The sequence below is a fragment of the Oncorhynchus tshawytscha genome, linkage group LG26 (assembly GCF_018296145.1).
Source record: "Oncorhynchus tshawytscha isolate Ot180627B linkage group LG26, Otsh_v2.0, whole genome shotgun sequence".
In the NCBI taxonomy this organism is placed as follows: Eukaryota; Metazoa; Chordata; class Actinopteri; order Salmoniformes; family Salmonidae; genus Oncorhynchus; species Oncorhynchus tshawytscha.
Window position 1 is genome coordinate 4575857 of NC_056454.1, and position 21856 is coordinate 4597712.

Below are 21856 nucleotides of genomic sequence, written 5' to 3' on the forward strand. Positions count from 1 at the left end.
ACTGTATCTTTGATAGGCTATGAGTTGAAAATTTACAAACCTCAGATTTCCCACATCCAGGTTGGATTTTTCTCAGGTTTTCGCCTGCCATATGAGTTCTGTTATACTCAGCCATCATTCAAACAGTATTAGAAATTCAGAGTATTTTCTTATCCAACTGTACAAATTATTATATGCATATTCTAGCTTTTATGGCTGAGTAGCAGGCAGTTTACTCTGAGCACCTTATTCATCCAAGCTACTCAATACTGCCCCCCAGTCACCAAGAAGTTAACAGGCACCGCATTGATTGTTTGCACCGCAGAACAAGCTAGTTAAACTAGTAATGTCATCAACCATGTGTAGTGAACTAGTGATTATGTTAAGATTAATTGTTTTTTTATAAGATAAGTTTAATGCTAGCTAGCAACTTACCATGGCTCCTTGCTGCACTCGCGTAACAGGTGGTCAACCTGCCATGCAGTCTCCTCGTGGAGTGTAATATAATCGGCCATAATTACCGATTGTTATGAAAACATGAAATCGGCCCTAATTAATCGTCCAATCTCTAATTAGGAGTGTTCTCGCTCGCATACGGATTCTCAGAAAGATCCCCGATCTGCGTCCCCTTTTCTGGCGTCGGACTTGTTAAAGGAAAAAGTTTCTTCCAGTCCGCGGTGAGTAATTGCTTTTCTGAAAGCAATTATTTTTTTCGGTCATAAGAAACCATAGAAGCAACATTATGTACACAATAAGTTACAAAATAAGTTATGCAAACAAAAATAAAAAATGATTGCACAATTGCTTGGGAGAATGTAAAATGTCAGCAATGTTCTTCATCGCCATCTTTTCAAAGGCCTATGGGCTACGTCAAACCCAGAGTTTTTTTCTTGATCAGGTCATTTGGTCAGGAAAAAAACTAATTTGTGTATCATTAGCTCAATAGGCTAGTTCCAGTCGTTGATGCCCTTGGCTCCAGTTAATCGCCACGATCCATGATGACAGTGTCATTCTAACTACTGCCTTATCACTGTTTTATGCAAGCCAGCTGATCCTGCTCACATCATGTTCCGCTAGCAGGCCCTTCCCTAAGCCCACCATGTATGTCGGTGAAATGGGCCCTATTTTTGTTTTGGGTTCATATGGATTCCCAAATCCCTGTCTCAGCCATAAGATTGGCGAGGACAGAGCTGGAGCTTGCTCGATTCCATTTATAGGCTACTCTGCTATTGTTTGGTATTGACTTTCTCCCGCTGTTGGGTCAGAGGGGTCACTTGCTCACTCTCGCTCGTTCTCTCTCTCTCATGCTCGCTGTCGCTCTGTCTCGCACGCTCTCGCTCACTCTCACCATAATCTCTTAACATTACGCAACAAGCTCTCACTGAGAGCATGGTATACTGTTTCCTGTTCATATTTAGAGCCTTCAGATTAGACACGTTGATGGGTGGACTCACTGTGTAAGAATGTGTTTATTTGTTTTTGACATGGTCTCTCTATAGTGACCATGCCTACTTTTGTCTCTCTATGCTATAGTTTTTATTTAATTGAAATGTTTTTTGCGTCTTCATCTTTTGGCAACCAGGGTAGGCTATAGCCTTTCAACAGCAGAGCAGACAAAAGCCCGAGGCTGAATTGGTGAGTGGTGCCATTGTTAAGTAGTTTTGGCCTCTGTGTGCGTGTGTGTGAGAGAGTGGCACTGTTGGCACTGACAGCTGTCCTCTCCAGTGAAGGCCCATCTGATTCTCCCAGTCAGTCCAGTAGTACTCAGCACCAGAGCTCACTGGTACTACAGTGAGACTTCTCTCTCTCTCGCTCTCCCTCCCTCTCTGTGTTCCATTTTCCAAAGAGAGGCTGTGTCCTAAAGTGTGAACGAACAGATCGTTATCACAGAATAATAACTCTGTTTAGGAAATAACTTCAGATTATGGCTCTTGCTAATGCAAACACTGACAGAATATATATATATATATATATATATGTACTGACAGTTTCATGTGCTCAGTTTGTTTGAGTCCTCGTCTTTTCCTTTCGTGTTTGTGTCGAGCTGACGAGCGTAGAGGGACAACAACAGGCAGATGGCGTGAAAAGGCTTCACAAATGGCTTATCAAACTGGTGCCGTATCCTGCTATTGGGGGACAACAGGATCTAGGTTTGTTCTGAAACCAGTGGAAGAATGTGGACTCTGTGATCCCGTCATCTAAAAATACTTATCATTTTAGCCCGGCTGTGCTTTTCTATTCACACCCTGCATTTTTACACACCACAACCACACACTGTATTCACACACACACACACACACACACACACACACACACACACACACACACACACACACACACACACACAGAGCTCAAGTCATTTTCAGCCTAATTAGATTTGTTTGAGAGAACAACTGGCGTTTTATAAAAACATCTCTCCTCTTGAACGCACCCCTCCTCCACGCCTAGACTGCCTAGTGCTGTTGGATCAGCACGTTTATGGGGAATTGATGTAATTGCTGTCAGTCCAGGACAGGAGGCGGATGTTTGCGCAAGCACTAAAGATACATACATACTTGTTTCTCCAGATCTGGTGTCTTGGGTTGCCCAAACAGTGCTCGCTGGTGCTTTTAATAGGCAGAGACTGGTTCGGCCATCATTCTTTGAAATTCAACACTTCCCCTTCCATACCGCCGGCTAGGGCCCGTCAACTATAATAAGACGTGGAATGGATGGCAGCCCAAGCCTGTGAAGGGAAGGGAAGGCAAAACAAAGGAAGACCATACGACGTGATGCACAGAGGAAAACTGAGGCTTTTCTTTTCCCACTTTTTGTGAGTTGTCACAAGTTTTGATGGCTTCTCCTATCATCCTCATCGGCTCAAGTCTACACATTCATCCCTCAGCAAAAGGTGTGCCCTGCCTACATATATTTTGAATTTGGTTAAATATACCTTTTTAATATGACGGAGGCCCACTAATGAATCTGGCTGCTGCCACAGAACCTAGTATCTCATTCTGAGTGGACTCTCTGAATTCCCAACAAAATAGGAGGAAGAACTGATGGTGAATTTTGCATTTCGAAGCTCTTGCACTGAAGAAATGTTTGGTACTTCCTACTACCAGCTGGATTGTGGTCATAAAGAGACAGCTCTAGGTATTTTCCTTTGGCACAGACCTACTAGTGTCTCGGGAACCGTTAGGTAATATGGTTGCTGTGCTGTTAGGAAGCTGGTAAGCAGGGGGTCATCTTGGCATTTGGCTGGCATTCCCAAGTTAGCGGGCCCTCAACAACAGCAGGTCTGTCTCTTTACATAACCTTCTATGAGAGCTGAGGAATGCAAACTGGAAAGGGCATATCCACACCTCTCTCTCACACACACACACACACACACACACACAGAGTCCTTATCTCCCTAGTGGCTGGTAGGCTGGGGCTCCCTGACCCTAGCAGTCAGTCCCTGTGGTGTTTGTTGTGTGTGTGTAGGACAGCAGACAGACGGGCAGAGTTTTGAGGCTCGTGTCACTGCAGCAGCTGCTGCCCAGCATTAAGAAGTTCTCGCTCTGTTAAAGGACAGTCACAGGGACAGAGGAGCGCTACCACTACTTCCACTGCCTACTGCTACGCTGATTTAAAGAGGCTCTCCCAGCACAAGGACAGTGGACACGCACTGAGTGTTTGTTTGAGTAATTAGCCTAACTACTGCTAGCACTACTACTACTCCCACTACTACTCTTGCGATTTCTACTATTGGGACAATCCATAGGAAGATAATCCCATTGGATCAGAGGGTGTGGATCGGTGTGTGCGTTTGTGCGGAGGCATCCTGTCCTGTCTGGCGCGAGGATGAGGATGAAGGAGCTGTCGTTGCGTCAGGACCCTGACCTGAGGAAGGAGCTGGCTCTGCTGGCCCGCGGATGTGACTTCGTTCTGCCATCACGCTTCAAGAAGAGGCTCCGAGCCTTCCACGCTGAGCAAGGACAGGCAGGTGGTCCACTCCCAATACAAGACTGTGTTTTCATACTCTCTAGTGTTTGTTTGTCTGTATGAATGATTGTTTCGGCTAAGCCTTCCAGCAAGGACAGACCTGCGGTCCTACTGTAGCCTATGAGGTGGCAGTCTGTTGGAGTCCATCGATCTACTATGTCCATCAGCAGTAGGCAAACTGAAGAATGTAAAAGCTTTCCAAAAGGACAGGTCCTATACTATAGCAGTCTAGGACAAACATTACTGGCTGTGACATGACTTGTGGCTTATAACAAGGACATCCATGTTGTCTGTTGCGGTCTGTTACTCTTGGGGTTAGATACATTTTGGATTGTGGCAAAGGAAGACTGGGTTAGGGGCTGGAAATGGATGTTTCTTTTGTTCAGTAGGTCATGGTTGGATTCCAATGTCACGCATACCACTTAGCATGCTCCAATACATAGCTTTATTATAGGGTGGTACGCTAGTATGGATATTGGAACAGAGGCCATGTCACATTTTTATGGCTTTACTCCCATGTCTCACAAACTCTGATTTGTAGATGCATTGTGGGTAATGTAGTTGATAGCTGTGCTATCAGCCAGCAGTAGCTGTGCTTGTAGTTGGAGATGTGAACATTTAAATAGTTAAATGAAATTGAGACATTAACATTAAGAAGAAATATATATTCCACAAAATGTAAAATCACAGTGCAGTTATCAAAACTACCACTAACAGGTCCCAATCATAAAGGGGAAAAATAATGCAACAATGCTGCAATGTTAGATAGATATGCATCTTTCTAATTATTTGCCATGGATATAAAGGGCTCCGCATGCCATCGTTAAGTTGGAAAAATGGCAGAGAAAGGCAAGCAACTGCAGTGAACAGCCTGCTCTGCTGCGCTGTGTTTTTTTTTAATAGATGACCTAACTTTACAAAGTAACGATTGGTGCGTTGGAAACATGCTGAAGTATGGACTGACTGCTGGAAACATGCCTACAACTTCACCAGCAAGCTGTCAAACTAATGTAAATAGGTGACAAGCTACACAGTGTTTATCACTGCAGTGCCCAACATCCTTAGCTAGCTAGAATTCTATCCCTGTTGTTTGTCAGTGAAGCTAGCTAGCAGCAGGCAGGCTATCACAAGCTAAATCAGCTGATGGAATCACTGGGGACCGATATACTTGCACATTTTAGTAAAGATGTTTTGTTTTTACAACTTTCTCACTGCCGATCAGAGTATGCACACAACAGAACACAACAGCAAGTGGCCACTCGATAAAGGGCTTAGGGACTGTTTGGTTTGAGATTCAGCCTATGACTGTGTTTAGTTAGAATTTCATTGCTCCTTAGCGTTCATACGCAATAGGACCATATTCTGAATTGTGGAATATTATATATTTTTCTCATACAAAAATAAATGACAGTTTTAACATTAAGTAAAATTGTCAATTTGTCACATCCCTAATTGTAGTCATTCCAGTAGTTCTGTTTTAAAATAAATAAATATATATATAAGAAAAAAAAACTTTTTAACTAGGCAAGTCAGTTAAGAACAAATTCTTATTTTCAATGATTGCCTAGGAACAGCGGGTTAACTGCCTGTTCAGGGGCAGAACGACAGATTTGTACCTTGTCAGCTCGAGGATTTGAACTTGCAACCTTCCGGTTACTAGTCCAACGCTCTAACCACTAGGCTACCCTGTGTGTAAATGGCTTCCAGTTAGATCTTAGGCAACCTGTCTATACTATGGCACAGTTGAGCCATAATTTGCTAAACTAGGCCAGGCTGTGTTATCTTGCTTAAACTGATAGTTTGACATTTTGGCAATTAACGCTAGCTGATCTCTTTGTCATTGCGCTAGTTAGCAATTGCTCTCAAACTATCCATTTAAACCAAGAAATCCCACACAGAGAAACAAAATGTTTTCTAAGGGGGACCTGGCCCAAGAAGACCGATCCAAAGCTTTGCCACAGTTTGGTTTTAGGCTGTTTTTAAGGATACTGTTGTTGTGGTTGTAAATGTTGTCCCAGGACACGATAAACTTAAATTCAGGTTAGGGGTGAGCCCCAAGTTGAGGTGCCCTTGTGCACTGTGTTTAGTTTGACCGACCATGTAGTTCTTGTGAATGTGTGGAATATTGCAAGGATTAGCGGTTGTGCTTAGGGGAGCGCTGCTGGTGGAGAGAGAGTGGTAGGGGGAGGGGACAGTTGGACAGTTGAGTGGGGCAGCAGGAGTAATCTGTCCTTTTATAGCCATAGCTGACACCCGCGCGCAGAGGGGAGCAAGGGAAGATCAACAGCGTTTATCTATGTCTGTTCTGAGCAGAATACCACCTGACAGAATGCCACAGAATATTTCCAAACAGACAACACTGCGCACGCCGTACAAGGACTCTTGTAGATAGACATTTAGACTTCTAGAACACTGGTCTCTTGGTCATCTGTATGAATTAGGATAACTGACTTTGACAATAAGGCATGTTGTTACAGAGCCATGTGTAGGGTGAGTAAAGGCCACTGACTGGAGATTGCGGAAAACAGAATACAACAAAACACACTAATTTTTGTTTTAGGAGCGCCAAACATTGTTTGTTTTCAGGCATGGACACAGCTCATTTAAAGGACGAGCAGACCGATCCAGAGGTTAGATTCTTGAGTCATGTAAATGGTCTCTGGGAATGATGTACATTTTGACATTTATGTCATTTTAGCAGACAGATCGATGGCCGTCTGCACTTATCTGTCTGATAACACTCATGGGATAGCTAAAAAGAAGTCCAGATACAATATACTGTCCTAAGTTAACATTAGAAAATATTACCAAGGTGACATCGTCCACTGAATCACATTTTCACCCTCGAGTCAGTTAATTTACCAAAAACTACTGTATAAACCTGAAGCTAATATTGTCATTTTTTTCATGAGCAAGTTTTCACTATCTAATTCTACATCTAGGTGTTTTGTGGTGGCAGAATAAGTTTATGAAATGTGCATGAAAATTTGCTGGCTGAACCTGTCTCCAGTCAATCCATATGAAAGGAAAGGCAGGGATGCTAACACCAGTTCACACACTCCATGCTAAATACTCCTTCTAGCTAACTAGTTAGTGTAGTGAAGTTCTAACTAATGCACAAATTAGTTTTCATGTGAATAGTGCACTGAGTTTTACAGTACAGCTGACTTTTCTCTACAACTTTATTGCGTTAGCCAAATGTTACACAGTAGCAAGGCACAGTGCCAGCTGTCAGTCAACTTCATCAACAAGCTAGCAAACTAAGTGCACTATTTTTGACCAGAGCCCTATGACCAAAAGTAGTGCACTGTGTAGGGAATAGGGTGCCATGTTTTTTCTCCCCTTCAGACTCACTTCAGCCCATAGAAAAAGAATGAGCATCTTAGCCATATTGAGTGTACCTGTAAAGTATCTATCAGACCCTTGTCTGACTCATCTGCTGTAGAAGTTGGGAGGATTTCTACCTGTTGATTAGGATATCCCAATAGTATGTGTGCTATGCATGATGGGTCTATGCGAATCATAATGGGGTGTTTGGGATCAAATTGATCATGACAGGTATACTAGGGTTAATATCATACAGGCTAGTTATCATATAGCTTATTATAAACTGGGTGGTTCGAGCCCTGAATGCTGATTGGCTGACAGCAGTGGTATATCAGACCATATACCACGGGTATGAGACATGTATTTTTACTTATCTAATTGCGTTGGTAACCAGTTTAGAATAGCAATAAGGCACCTCAGGGGTTTGTGGTATATGGCCAATATACCACGGATAAGGGATGTATCCAGGCACTCTGCGTTGCGCATAGGAACAGTTTTTAGCTGTGGTATATTGGCCATATACCACACCTCCTCGTGCCTTATTGCTTAAATAACACACACAGCTCAGCCATTATGAGCAGACAACTCTGTCGTTCTGTCTTCGGTGGAAACATTGTAGACACACACACACACACACACACACAGCTGTGCCCAATCTCTGACATGCTTTGGGTTTTATGTTACTGGGGTTGCAGCAGGCACTTTGGAATAACATTCAGGTTTTAGGAGGATTGATCTCCACAGATTCAGAGAGTAGAACAATGGTGGGTCTGGTTGTACCCTATGACATAGGCAAAGCACCAATCCCTTGAACAATGCTGAACGTTAAAAGTTTGCTGATGACACTCTCACTCACTCAATTCACAGGGCTTTATTGGCATGGGGAATGTGTTTACATTTCAAAAGCAAGTGAAATAGATAATAAACTAATGTGAAATAAGCAATTAGAAATCAACAGTAAACATTACACACACATGCCTGCTATGAACTGCTGTTCTTCTCTAATCAGGGGTCTGGCATTCAGGCCCAGCCAAGATGGCTCTTGTCCTGTCTCTCTGGGTGGCTGTCTCCTGACTGCTTTCAGAGACATGCTGGTTATCTCTGGTTGCCAGATTACACTCGTACACAAGCAGAACAAAACACACGCACACCTACATTTAGAGCTCTCTGATCTCTTTTTTACTCTACTATTAGGCCTAATTAACTACTCGTTGTTTACAAACTGATAACGTTTGCCACTTTGTTTTGTCAGGGATGTTTAGAATAGGCCAGGCTGTCTTCTCTGTTTTTCCTTTAGCATGTAGATAATCTCTATTTTGCCAAAGTAACAGGCTACTTACTCCTTGTTGATTAACTTCTTAACCTTATAACATCTATAGTTTTCTGTTGAATGACTGAAATGTTACAAATCCATTGATATGGATTTTTGCCATCTTCACTTCACTTCACTTGGGCTTTGCTTCTTGTATTGTTCATTAATTGGGCTAGTCTATATACATTTAAGGCAACCAATACCTACCTTTAGTTGAGCTACAAACTTAGTACTGGTAGATATTAGTAGACCTTACTTACCTGTCTGGTCATAAGCTTAGGTGTACCAATACCTACCTACCTCTGGTTGGGCTACATCAACTCTGGTCTAAAACTTTCTTGATTACTTAATTAAGTATTCAACCCCCTGAGTCAATACATGTTAGAATCACCTTTGGCAGCGATTACAACTGTGAGTCTTTCTGGGTAAGTCTCTTAAGAGCTTTGCACACCTGGATTGTACAATATTTGCACATTATTCTTTAAAAAAAATGCTTCAAGCTCTGTCAAGTTGTTTGTTGATCATTGCTAGACAGCCATTTTCAAGTCTTGCCATATATTTTCAAGCAGATTTAAGTCAACTGTAACTAGGCCACTCAGGAACATTTGATGTCATTTTGGTAAGCAACTCCAATGTATATTCCTCTTCTTCCCTGCATAAGAAAGTTCTGTCAGACTCTGGCATCATGACTAAGAAGAATGGGATAAGTGATGCTTTTAATCATTTTATCACAACAAGCTTTTTATTTGAGCGAAACGGTGGTTTAATTGACCCTGGTCAGTCAATCGACTGCTCTTCCGTCTGCCAACCTCTAGCTGACTCAATGGTTAACGCGTCAACTTCTTAAATATTTGTTTTCATTTAAACAATTTACTATCAATGATGTGCTAGATGCCTTGCTTAATATTGTTGTAAAAACATCCACTGGGGGGGCTGATATGCTTGATCCATTTTTGCTGCAGCTCTCTGCCCCCCTGATTTGCCAAATCATTAACCCATATTTTTAACCTGACGATTATATCTGGGACTATCCCTAAGGTTTGGAAGGTGGCCCATGTACCCCCTCCCTCCTCTCTCTCACAAAGGTGGTGACCCTTGTGACCTAAATCATTATTGCCCTATTTCTAAACTTTCTTGTCTAGCTAAAATATTATAATCCTTGATTAATTCTAAATGTACATCAGTTGGGTATTTAGACCAGGTCATAGCGCTCACTGCTGCATCCATAGTTATACATTATGTGGTTAACTGTATGGATAAAGGAAACTTGGTGCTGCCCTCTTCATTGACCTGTCAAAGGCTTTCGAAACTGTTGCTCACTCACCCACTGTTAATTCCGAGGCTTTCCTCAATTGCTCTAGGCTGCATGTAACTGGTTAAAAAATTACTTGACAGATAGAACTCGATGTATATCTACTAATGGTGTTAAATCAGGTTTCCTGGAAAGGTGTCCCACAGGGGTCGATTCTGCGTCCTGTACTTTTGACTGTTTATATTAGCAATATTGACTTGTCTGTAAAAAAAAAAAAAATGTACATGCACTTGGCCAATGATAAAACTGACCAAGAACTATAGTCTGCCAGAAAATCTTTATTGACCTGAAATTAGTATTGAATGCAGGCAAAACTAAGTATACAGTGCATTTGGAAAGTATTCGGACCCCTTGACAATACCCCATAATGACAAAGCTTTTAGAAAGTTTAGCAAATGTATTAAACAGATACCTTAAACAGACCCTTTGCTATGAGACTCAAAATTGAGCTCAGGTGCATCCTGTTTCATCATTCTTGAAATTCTTCTACAACTTGATTGGAGTCCACCTGTGGTAAATTCAATTGATTGGACATGAAAGGCACACAGTTGACTGTGCCCCCACACATTGACTCTGTACCGGTACCCCCTGTATATAGCCTCACTATTGTTATTTTACTGCTGCTCTTTAATTATTTCTTTCTTTTATTTATTTTTAAGTATTTTTTTCTTAAATGCATTGTTGGTTTAAGGCTTGTAAGTAACTATTTCGCTCTACACCTGTTGTATTCGGCACGTGACAAATAAAATGTTATTTTATTTGTTTAATGACAGTGGCAGATCATTGGTAAAACTAGAAAAGAGTAGAGTGTCTAGAGAAGCTACCAGTTAAAAAAAAAACTGAGTTCTATTAGATCTCTCTGAATCCACAATATGGAAGAGTTTGAAAAGCCATAACACAACAACCGGTTATGGTCAATAATATCAGAGGTTGCACTTAAATCTAACAGTACAGCTCCCACAATATTATTATCAATTTCTTTCAACCAGTCATCAGTAATTTGTGTCAGTGCAGTACATATTGTGTGCCCTTCTCTATAAGCATGCTGAAAGTCTGTTCATTTGTTTATAGAGAAATTGCATTGTATTTGGTCAAACAATTATTTTCTAAAAGTTTGCCAAGAGCTGGCAGCAGGCTTATAAGGTCTGCTTTTAGAACCAGTGAAGGCCACTTTACCACTCTTGGGTAGTGGAATTACTATGGCTTCCCTCCAAGCTCAGATTAAAGATATGACAGATAGGAGTGGCAATAGGAGTCGGATACCATCCTCAGTAGTTGTCAATGTCGGGAGGTTTGTCAATATTGATCGATAACAAAACAAACTTCAATTCAAACTTGCAATGCTTTTCTTTATTTAAAAAAAAAAAATGTATGCATGAATACGATGGCTCACTGTTCATTGCTGGCATTTCCTGCCTACGTTTGCACACATTGCCAATGAAGTAATCATAAAAATTATTGGCAACATCAAATGGTTTTGTGATGAATAAGCCATCTGATTTGATAAAAGACAGAGTTGAATTTGTCTTTCTGCCCATAATTCTGCCCCCCCCCCCCATTTCTCATAAATCCATGGAGCCTTAAGTTCTAACAGTCAGTTCCTTAACAGGTGCATGTTCGTCAATAATTGGAAGAAGCAATTTCATAAATTCATCAAGTGCAGCGTCTGGATTTCATCACCCACATAAGAGTCACAGCAAAATATTTTGTATGATCTCTTATACAGTATTTTAGGCCCAGCTTTTGGAACCTTGGCTTTCCTGGCTATAGCCACAATATTGTGATAACTGCATCCAATGGGTACGGATACAGCTTTAGAACATATCCTACTGTATTAGTACAAATGTGATTAATACATGTGGATGATCTTGTTCCTGTAGTGTTTGTAAACACCTTGGTAGGTTGATTTAATAACCTGAACCAGATTACAGGCACTGGTTACAGTGAGAAGCTTCCTTGAGGGGACAGCTTGATGAAAACCAGGCAATATTCAGGTCCCCAAGAAAGTAGACCTATATTTTTACGTCACTTATACTATCAAGCATTTCACACACATTATTTATATACTGACTTTTAGCACTTGGTGACCTATAGCAACACCCCAAAGGAAAGGGCTTCAGATGTGCCAAGTGAACCGGCAACCACAACACTTAAATGTTACTTGACATAAGATATTCTCTAAGCATTTCAGGGATATGGCTCTGAAATAATACGGTAACACCTCCAACCATAATTGTTTGTCTCTTCTATAGATGTTATATCCTTGTATTGCTTCTGCTGTATTATCAAAATAATTATCTCAGTGAGTTCAGAAATACCTAATTGTCTGATGTTAGGAAGTTATTGATTTCATTAACCTTATTTCTAAGGCTACATGTATTAATATGTGCTATTTTCAGCCCTTTCCTGGGTAGCTTATCAGAGATGAAAAAGAGCAAACAAAGCGAGAGGAAAGAAAATATACATTCAGCATTCCATTAGTCAATTTGTGTGTGTGTGCTACGAACCCATATGCTTAGTTCTTTCATCCTTTCCAGGCGGGAAGGGTGGACAATGAGCCTGTCATGTCCTCACGTGCTCCGTCAGCTTTCATCGCTGGGATAAGTTCTTTCCTCTTCTGGCGCACAGCTTCAGGATGTACTTATTGAGGAAAATATACGTTCCTCTCAAGTTCTTGGCTCTTTCCAGAACAGCTACCTTGTCCTTGAACCTCAGGAACTTGTCCACTATGGCCCTGGGCCTGTCACCTGGGCCGGTGGTGGGTTTTCCAGTCCTGTGGGCGTGCTCTACCTCAATCTTCCTGTGGTCCATCTTCAATTTCTTATGAACTCAGCAAAAAAAGAAACGTCCCTTTTTCAGGACTCTGTCTTTCAAAGATAAATCCAAATAACTTCACAGATCTTCATTGTAAAGGGTTTAAACACAGTTTCCCATGCTTGTTCAATGAACCATAAACAATTAATGAACATGCACCTGTGGAAAGGTCGTTAAGACACTAATGGCTTATAGACGGTAGGAAATTAAGGTCACAGTTATGAAAACTTAGGACACTAAAGAGGCCTTTCTACTGACTCTGTAAAACACCAAAAGGAAGATGCCCAGGGTCCCTGGAGGCATGAGGACTGCAGATGTGGCCAGGGCAATAAATTGCAATGTCCATACTGTGAGACGCCTAAGACAGCTCTACAGGGAGACAGGACCGACAGCATATTGTCCTCGCAGTGGCAGACCACGTGTAACAACACCTGCACAAGATCAGTACATCTGAACATCGCACCTACTGGACAGGTACAGGATGGCAACATCAACTGCCCGAGCTACATCAGGAAAGCACAATCCCTCCATCAGTGCTCAGACTGTCTGCAATAGGCTGAGAGAGGCTAGACTGAGGGATTTTAGGCCTGTTGTAACCAGGTCCTCACCAGACATCACCGGCCACAAAGTTTCCTATGGGCACAAACCCACCGTCGCTGGACCAGACAGGACTGGCAAAAAGTGCTCTTCTCTGACGAGTCGCGGTTTTGTCTCACAGGGGTGATGGTCGGATTCGCGTTTATCGTCGAAGGAATGAGCGTTACGCCAAAGCCTGTACTCTGGAGCGGGATCGAGGTGGAGGGTGGTCTGGGGCGGTGTGTCACAGCATCATCAGACTCATGTGGTACCCTTCCTGCAGGCTCATCCTGACATGACCCTCCAGCATGACAATGTCACCAGCCGTACTGCTCGTTCTGTACATGATTTCCTGCATACAGGAAAGTCAGTGTTCTGCCATGGACAGCAAAGAGCCTGGATCTCAATCCCATTGAGCACTTCTGGGACCTGTTGGATCAGAGGGTGAGGGTTAGGGCCATTCCCCCCCAGAAATGTCCGGGAACTTGCAGGTGCCTTGGTTGAAGAGTGGGGAAACATTTCACAGCAAGAACTGGCAAATCTGGTGCAGTCCATGAGGAGGAGATGCAGTACTGAATGCAGCTGGTAGCCACACCCAATACTGACTGTTACTTTGATTTTGACCCCCTCCTTTGTTCGGGGACATATTATTCCATTTCTGTTAGTCACAGGTCTGTGGAACTCGTTCAGTTTGTCTCAGTTATTGAATCTTATGTTCATACAAATATTTACACATTTTAAGTTTGTTGAAAATAAACGCGGTTGGCAGTGAGAGAACAGTTCTTTTTTTTGCTGAGTTTATAGGTCCTGTTCTGTAGTCAGGTCGTCTATGCTAGCTGCTACGCCAAATAGCCCCTCAGACCCGGCCTTGGTCGGCAGGATCACTGGACAGATGCAGCCATCACCATGCTTGAAAATATGAAGGGTGGTACTCAGTGATGTGTTCAGATCACAATATTAATTTCTGTCAAATTTTTTGCAGTTTTACTTTAGTGCCCTATTGCAAACAAGATGCATGTTTTGGAATACATACATGCATACATACATACATACATACATACATACAGTGGGGCAAAAAAGTATTTAGTCAGCCACCAATTGTGCAAGTTCTCCCACTTAAAAAGATGAGAGGCCTGTAATTTATCATTGGTACAATTCAACTATGACAGACAAAATGGAAGAAAAGAAATCCAGAAAATCACATTGTAGGATTTTAAATGAATTTATTTGCAAATTATGGTGGAAAATAAGTATTTGGTCACCTACAAACAAGCAAGATTTCTGGCTCTCACAGACCTGTAACTTCTTCTTTAAGAGGCTCCTCTGTCCTCCACTCATTACCTGTATTAATGGCACCTGTTTGAACTTATCAGTATAAAAGACACCTGATAATCTCCCTCGATCTGGGGCTCCACGCAAGATCTCACCCTGTGGGGTCAAAATGATCATAAGAACGGTGAGCAAAAATCCCAGAACCACACGGGGGAACCTAGTGATTGACCTGCAGAGAGCTGGGACCAAAGTAACAAAGCCTACCATCAGTAACACACTATGCCGCCAGAGACTCAAATCCTGCAGTGCCAGACGTGTCCCCCTGCTTAAGCCAGTACATGTCCAGGCCCATCTGAAGTTTGCTAGAGAGCATTTGGATGATCCAGAAGAAGATTGGGAGAATGTCATATGGTCAGATGAAACAAAAATATAACTTTTTGGTAAAAACTCAACTCGTGTTTGGAGGACAAAGAATGCTGAGTTGCATCCAAAGAACCCCATGGGGGTGGGGTGCATGGGGGTGGAAACATCATGCTTTGGGGCTGTTTTTCTGCAAAGGGACCAGGCCGACTGATCCATGTAAAGGAAAGAAAGAATGAATGGGGCCATATATCGTGAGATTTTGAGTGAAAACCTCCTTCCATCAGCAAGGGCATTGAAGATGAAACGTGGCTGGGTCTTTCAGCATGACAGTGATCCCAAACACACCGCCCGGGCAATGAAGGAGTGGCTTCGTAAGAAGCATTTCAAGGTCCTGGAGTGGCCTAGCCAGTCTCCAGATCTCAACCCCATAGAAAATCTTTGGAGGGAGTTGAAAGTCCGTGTTGCCCAGCAACAGCCCCAAAACATCACTGCTCTAGAGGAGATCTGCATGGAGGAATGGGCCAAAATACCAGCAACAGTGTGTGAAACCCTTGTGAAGACTTACAGAAAACGTTTGACCTCTGTCATTGCCAACAAAGGGTATATAACAAAGTATTGAGAAAATACCAAATACTTATTTTCCACCATAATTTGCAAATAAATTCATAAAAAATCCTACAATGTGATTTTCTGGATTTTTTTTTCTTCTCATTTTGTCTGTCATAGTTGAAGTGTACCTATGATGAAAATTACAGGCAACTCATCTTTTTAAGTGGGAGAACTTGCACAATTGGTGGCTGACTAAATACGTTTTTGCCCCACTGTACATACATACAGTGCCTTGCGAAGGTATTCGGCCCCCTTGAACTTTGCGACCTTTTGCCACATTTCAGGCTTCAAACATAAAGATATAAAACTGTATTTTTTTGTGAAGAATCAACAATAAGTGGGACACAATCATGAAGTGGAACGACATTTATTGGATATTTCAATTTTTTTTAACAAATCAAAAACTGAAAAATTGGGTGTGCAAAATTATTCAGCCCCTTTACTTTCAGTGCAGCAAACTCTCTCCAGAAGTTCAGTGAGGATCTCTGAATGATCCAATGTTGACCTAAATGACTAATGATGATAAATACAATCCACCTGTGTGTAATCAAGTCTCCGTATAAATGCACCTGCACTGTGATAGTCTCAGAGGTCCGTTAAAAGCGCAGAGAGCATCATGAAGAACAAGGAACACACCAGGCAGGTCCGAGATACTGTTGTGAAGAAGTTTAAAGCCGGATTTGGATACAAAAAGATTTCCCAAGCTTTAAACATCCCAAGGAGCACTGTGCAAGCGATAATATTGAAATGGAAGGAGTATCAGACCACTGCAAATCTACCAAGACCTGGCCGTCCCTCTAAACTTTCAGCTCATACCAGGAGAAGACTGATCAGAGATGCAGCCAAGAGGCCCATGATCACTCTGGATGAACTGCAGAGATCTACAGCTGAGGTGGGAGACTCTGTCCATAGGACAACAATCAGTCGTATATTGCACAAATCTGGCCTTTATGGAAGAGTGGCAAGAAGAAAGCCATTTCTTAAAGATAACCATAAAAAGTGTTGTTTAAAGTTTGCCACAAGCCACCTGGGAGACACACCAAACATGTGGAAGAAGGTGCTCTGGTCAGATGAAACCAAAATTGAACTTTTTGGCAACAATGCAAAACGTTATGTTTGGCGTAAAAGCAACACAGCTCATCACCCTGAACGCACCATCCCCACTGTCAAACATGGTGGTGGCAGCATCATGGTTTGGGCCTGCTTTTCTTCAGCAGGGACAGGGAAGATGGTTAAAATTGATGGGAAGATGGATGGAGCCAAATACAGGACCATTCTGGAAGAAAACCTGATGGAGTCTGCAAAAGACCTGAGACTGGGACGGAGATTTGTCTTCCAACAAGACAATGATCCAAAACATAAAGCAAAATCTACAATGGAATGGTTCAAAAATAAACATATCCAGGTGTTATAATGGCCAAGTCAAAGTCCAGACCTGAATCCAATCGAGAATCTGTGGAAAGAACTGAAAACTGCTGTTCACAAATGCTCTCCATCCAACCTCACTGAGCTCGAGCTGTTTTGCAAGGAGGAATGGGAAAAAATGTCAGTCTCTCGATGTGCAAAACTGATAGAGACATACCCCAAGCGACTTACAGCTGTAATCGCAGCAAAAGGTGACGCTACAAAGTATTAACTTAAGGGGGCTGAATAATTTTGCACGCCCAATTTTTCAGTTTTTGATTTGTTAAAAAAGTTTGAAATATCGTTCCACTTCATGATTGTGTCCCACTTGTTGTTGATTCTTCACAAAAAAAATACAGTTTTATATCTTTATGTTTGAAGCCTGAAATGTGGCAAAAGGTCGCAAAGTTCAAGGGGGCCGAATACTTTCACAAGGCACTGTACGTATGTGTAGAGAGAGAGATGTATACATCTCTCTCTATACACACACACACACGTGTATTTATACACTGCTCAAAAAAATAAAGGGAACACTGAAATATTCTTATTAAATACTTTTTTCTTTACATAGTTGAATGTGCTGACAACAAAATCACACACAAATTATCAATGGAAATCAAATTTATCAACCCATGGAGGTCTGGATTTGGAGTCACACTCTAAATTAAAGTGGAAAACCACACTATAGGCTGATCCAACTTTGATGTAATGTCCTTAAAACATGTCAAAATGAGGGTCAGTATTGTGTGGCCTCCACGTGCCTGTATGACCTCCCTACAAAGCCTGGGCATGCTCCTGATGATGTGGCGGATGGTCTCCTGAGGGATCTCCTCCCAGACCTGGACTAAAGCATCCGCCAACTCCTGGACAGTCTGTGGTGCACCGTGGCGTTGGTGGATGGAGCGAGACATGATGTGCTCAATTGGATTCAGGTCTGGGGAACGGGTGGGCCAGTCCATAGCATCAATGCCTTCCTCTTGCAGGAACTGCTGACACACTCCAGCCACATGAGGTCTAGCATTGTCTTGCATTAGGAGGAACCCAGGGCCAACCGCACCAGCATATGGTCTCAAGGGGTCTGAGGATCTCATCTCGGTACCTAATGGCAGTCAGGCTACCTCTGGCGAGCACATGGATGGCTGTGCGGCTCCCCAAAGAAATGCCACCCACCGCCAAACCGGTCATGCTGGAGGATGTTGCAGGCAGCAGAACGTTCGCCACAGCGTCTCCAGACTCTGTCACGTCTGTCACATGTGTTCAGTGTGAACCTGCTTTCAGCTGTGAAGAGCACAGGGCGCAAGTGGCGAATTTGCCAATCTTGGTGTTCTCTGGCAAATGCCAAACATCCTGCACGGTGTTGGGCTGTAAGCACAACCCCCACCTGTGGACGTCGGGCCCTCATACCACCCTCATGGAGTCTGTTTCTGACCGTTTCAGCAGACACATTTGTGGCCTGCTGGAGGTCATTTTGCAGGGCTCTGGCAGTGTTCCTCCTTGCACAAAGGCAGAGGTAGCGGTCCTGCTGCTGGGTTGTTGCCCTCCTACGGCCTCCTCCACGTCTCCTGATGTACTGGCCTGTTTCCTGGTAGCGCCTCCATGCTCTGGGCACTACGCTGACAGACACAGCAAACCTTGCCACAGCTCGCATTGATGTGCCATCCTGGATGAGCTGCACTACCAGAGCCACTTGTGTGGGTTGTAGACTGTCTCATGCTACCACTAGAGTGAAAGCACCAACATTCAAAATTGACCAAAACATCAGCCAGGAAGCATAGGAACTCTCTCATCCAAAGTGTAATTAGTATCTTCACCATGGTTAAATGGATATTCAATTGTTGCATTTTTCTTTTCTTTCTACAAATAGGTGCCCTTCTTTGCGAGGCACTAGAAAACCTCCCTGGTCTTTGGTTGAATCTGTTTGAAATTCACTGTTTGACTGCGGGACCTTGGAGATAATTATATGTGTGGGTACAGAGATCGGGTAATCATTTAAAAAAAAAACATGTTAAACACTCAGGGAGTCCATGTAACTTATTATGTGACTTGTTAAGCACATTTTTACTCCTGGACTTATTTAGGCTTGCCATAACAAAGGGGTTCAATACTAATTTCAGCTTTTCATTTTAAATCATTAATTAAAACATAATTGACATGATGGGGGTGTTGTGTGTAGGCCAGTGACACAAATTCTAAATTCAGGCTGTAACATAACATTTGGAAAAAGTCAATGGGTGTGAGTACTTTCTGATGACACTGTGCCTCTCTTGTCAGGAGATAATTCATTGGATCAACCATCTCTAGAGCATTTTCACTTACCATTCTGTACGTTGATATCAGGTCATGCAGTAGGCTGTATTTTACAGCTTTGCATTTGAAATGAACATAGATCACTGCTGTCAATTATTCTTGGATCGTAGCATACATTATTCAATGCTTTCATTCAGATAATTTGATACATAATTCCATTCATCTGTTGCTTTTTCGATGTAGACTTGTGTGTAGAAGTCTATCCTGCTGGTTGGCGCCTGCCAGAATGTCTCTCAGTGTAAATGGTGTGTTTTGAACATTCCAACATCACTTGACACATCTTTATTGAAAGCCATTAGTTAATTGGTTGAAGGGAGGGGGAAGTTGTTTCCCTAATGGGGCAGATGGAGGCGGGGCCGGTGGTGGATTACTTTATTGGGACTAGGTAGCCTTTGCTTACTTTAGCCAGCACTAGTGTCGTTGGGTCCTAAATGTTAGATACTGTTAGCCGCTGATGCTAACACAGGCTATTTCTGTCCTGTCTGTTTCTCCTCAGGCCCAGGTGAAGAGCGAGGCGCCTGTTCCCACGGCGCTGAGTGAAAGCATTCCAAAGTTCTACTTTCCGCGGGGGCGGCCCAAAGCCAACCTCAACATCGACGGCCTCATTGCTAAGATCGAGAAAATATTTTCCCAATTCCCCAATGAAAGGGCCACCATTGAGGACATGGGGAAGGTTGCCAAGGTGAGAAGGTGATTTGTAGTGCCGAGGCTCCGAGCCACCCAGCAAATTTGTTTTCATTAGTGCAATTAGCCCCTGGCTTTAGTTAAGGTTTGCAGCTCAGACTTGGTTTTTCTCTCTCTCTCTTAACCCATGAAAATATTATTTCTGACCCCCCCGGTATGTGACCGCTGACCTGTGGGGGAACCTGAGTTGAGAAAGATACATCAGCCAGGTTACCTCAAGGGAGGTCTTTGGGGGGAAACACCACTATTATCTGTGGGATATGGGCACTTTATTGACATTTTCAATCCAAATCGAATCCTCTTCAGTTCAAAGCCAGTCAGCCCAGGAAATCGCTGTGTCACGTTTTGACGGCTGGATTAAACGTTTTTAGTTGGAATTAGAGCAGAGTGACTGACAGCTGTAAGGTGGAGAGAGAAAATCAAAAAAGCACTGTAAAACAAAATAACATTTAGTTCACCCTGATGGAGGACAATGTTGAACATTTAAGCGTGAAGCTGGACAATATTTAGTTTGACACAGTTCTATTACGTGTGAGCTGTAAAGGATAGTTAAGTGAACTGACATTCAACTGCACAGAAGAGGACACTCGTCTAAATCCCTTCTTTCTCCCTTCTTATCCCCCCTCCAGGCGTGCGAGTGTCCGCTCTACTGGAAAGCTCCATTGTTCAATTCGGCTGGAGGCGATAGGACTGGCTTCGTGTCCGTTCACAAGTTTGTGGCCATGTGGAGAAAGTAAGACAATGGTTCTTGTACCCAGCCAGCCGACCTCACAGAGCTACTCTCACAACCCATAGTCTCTCGTAAACAACTACCAATAGCCACATGTGATGGCCAAAGCTTAAGCAAAGAGTACACAGTAACTGGTCTTCCAATAATGTTTTGTCCTATTTTTTCATAACATGTAAACACTTGAATTGTTTACATGTACAGTGCATTCGGAACGTATTCAGACCACTCGACTTTTTCTACATTTTGTTACGTTACAGCCTTGTTCTAAAATGTATTAAATTGTTTGTTTTTCCCTCATCAATCTACACACAATACCCCACAATGACAAAGAAAAAAATGGTTTTAGAAATTTTTAATTTATCAAAATAATAAAAAATTATATCACATTTACATAAGTATTCAAACCCTTTACTCAGTACTTTGTTGAAGCACCTTTGGCAGCGATTACAGCCTCGAGTCTTCCTGGATATGACGTTACAAGCTTCGCACACCTGTATTTGGGGAGTTTCTCTCGTTCTTCTCTGCAGATCCCCTCAAGCTCTGTCGGGTTGGATGGCGAGCGTCGCTGCACAGGTATTTTCAGTTCTCTCCAGAGATGTTCGATCGGGTTCAAGTCTGGGCTCTGGCTGGGCCACTCATGGATATTCAGAGACCTGTCTGAAGCCACTCCTGCGTTGACCCTAAGCACACAGCCAAGCCGTCGTCTTGTTGGAAGGTGAACCTTCGTCCCAGTCTGAGGTCCTGAGCACTCTGGAGCAGGATTTTATCAAGGATCTCTCTGTACTTTGCTCCATTCATCTTTGCTGTGACTAGTCTCTCAGTCCCTGCTGCTGAAAAACATCCCCACAGCATGATGCTGCCCACCACCATGTTTCACAGTAGGGATGATGCCAGGATCCCTCCACACGTAGCGCTTGGCTTTCAGGCCAAAGAGTTCAATCTTGCTTTTATTCAGACCAGAGAATCTTGTTTCTCCTGGTCGGAGAGTATTTAGGTGCCTTTTGGCAAACTCCAAGCGGATTGTCATGTGCCTTTTACTGAGGAGTGGCTTCCGTCTTGCAACTCTACGTAAAGGCCTGATTAGTTGAGTGCTGCAGAGATGGTTGTCCTCCCATCTCCACAGAGGAATTCTAGAGTTTTGTCATAGTGCCCATCAGGTTCTTGGACACCTCCCTGACCAAGGCCCTTTCCCCCCGATTTA

The 21856-nt window shown here is 42.8% G+C and overlaps 1 protein-coding gene across 5 annotated transcripts in view; it reads left to right on the forward strand.

The window, feature by feature from the left end:
- The window catches only part of ppp2r3b (protein phosphatase 2, regulatory subunit B'', beta), a 55775-nt gene that overhangs the window by 15638 nt on the left and 18281 nt on the right, over positions 1-21856 (forward strand). For 4 of the 5 annotated variants that reach the window (XM_024388665.2, XM_042306768.1, XM_024388663.2 and 1 more), the window contains exons 3-4: positions 19738-19923; positions 20555-20658. In XM_024388665.2, the coding sequence (XP_024244433.1) occupies positions 19738-19923; positions 20555-20658 (290 nt within the window). Of the gene's footprint in view, positions 1-3395; positions 3943-19737; positions 19924-20554; positions 20659-21856 lie in introns of those variants that run through there. The other variant, XM_024388666.2, reaches the window with a different exon arrangement.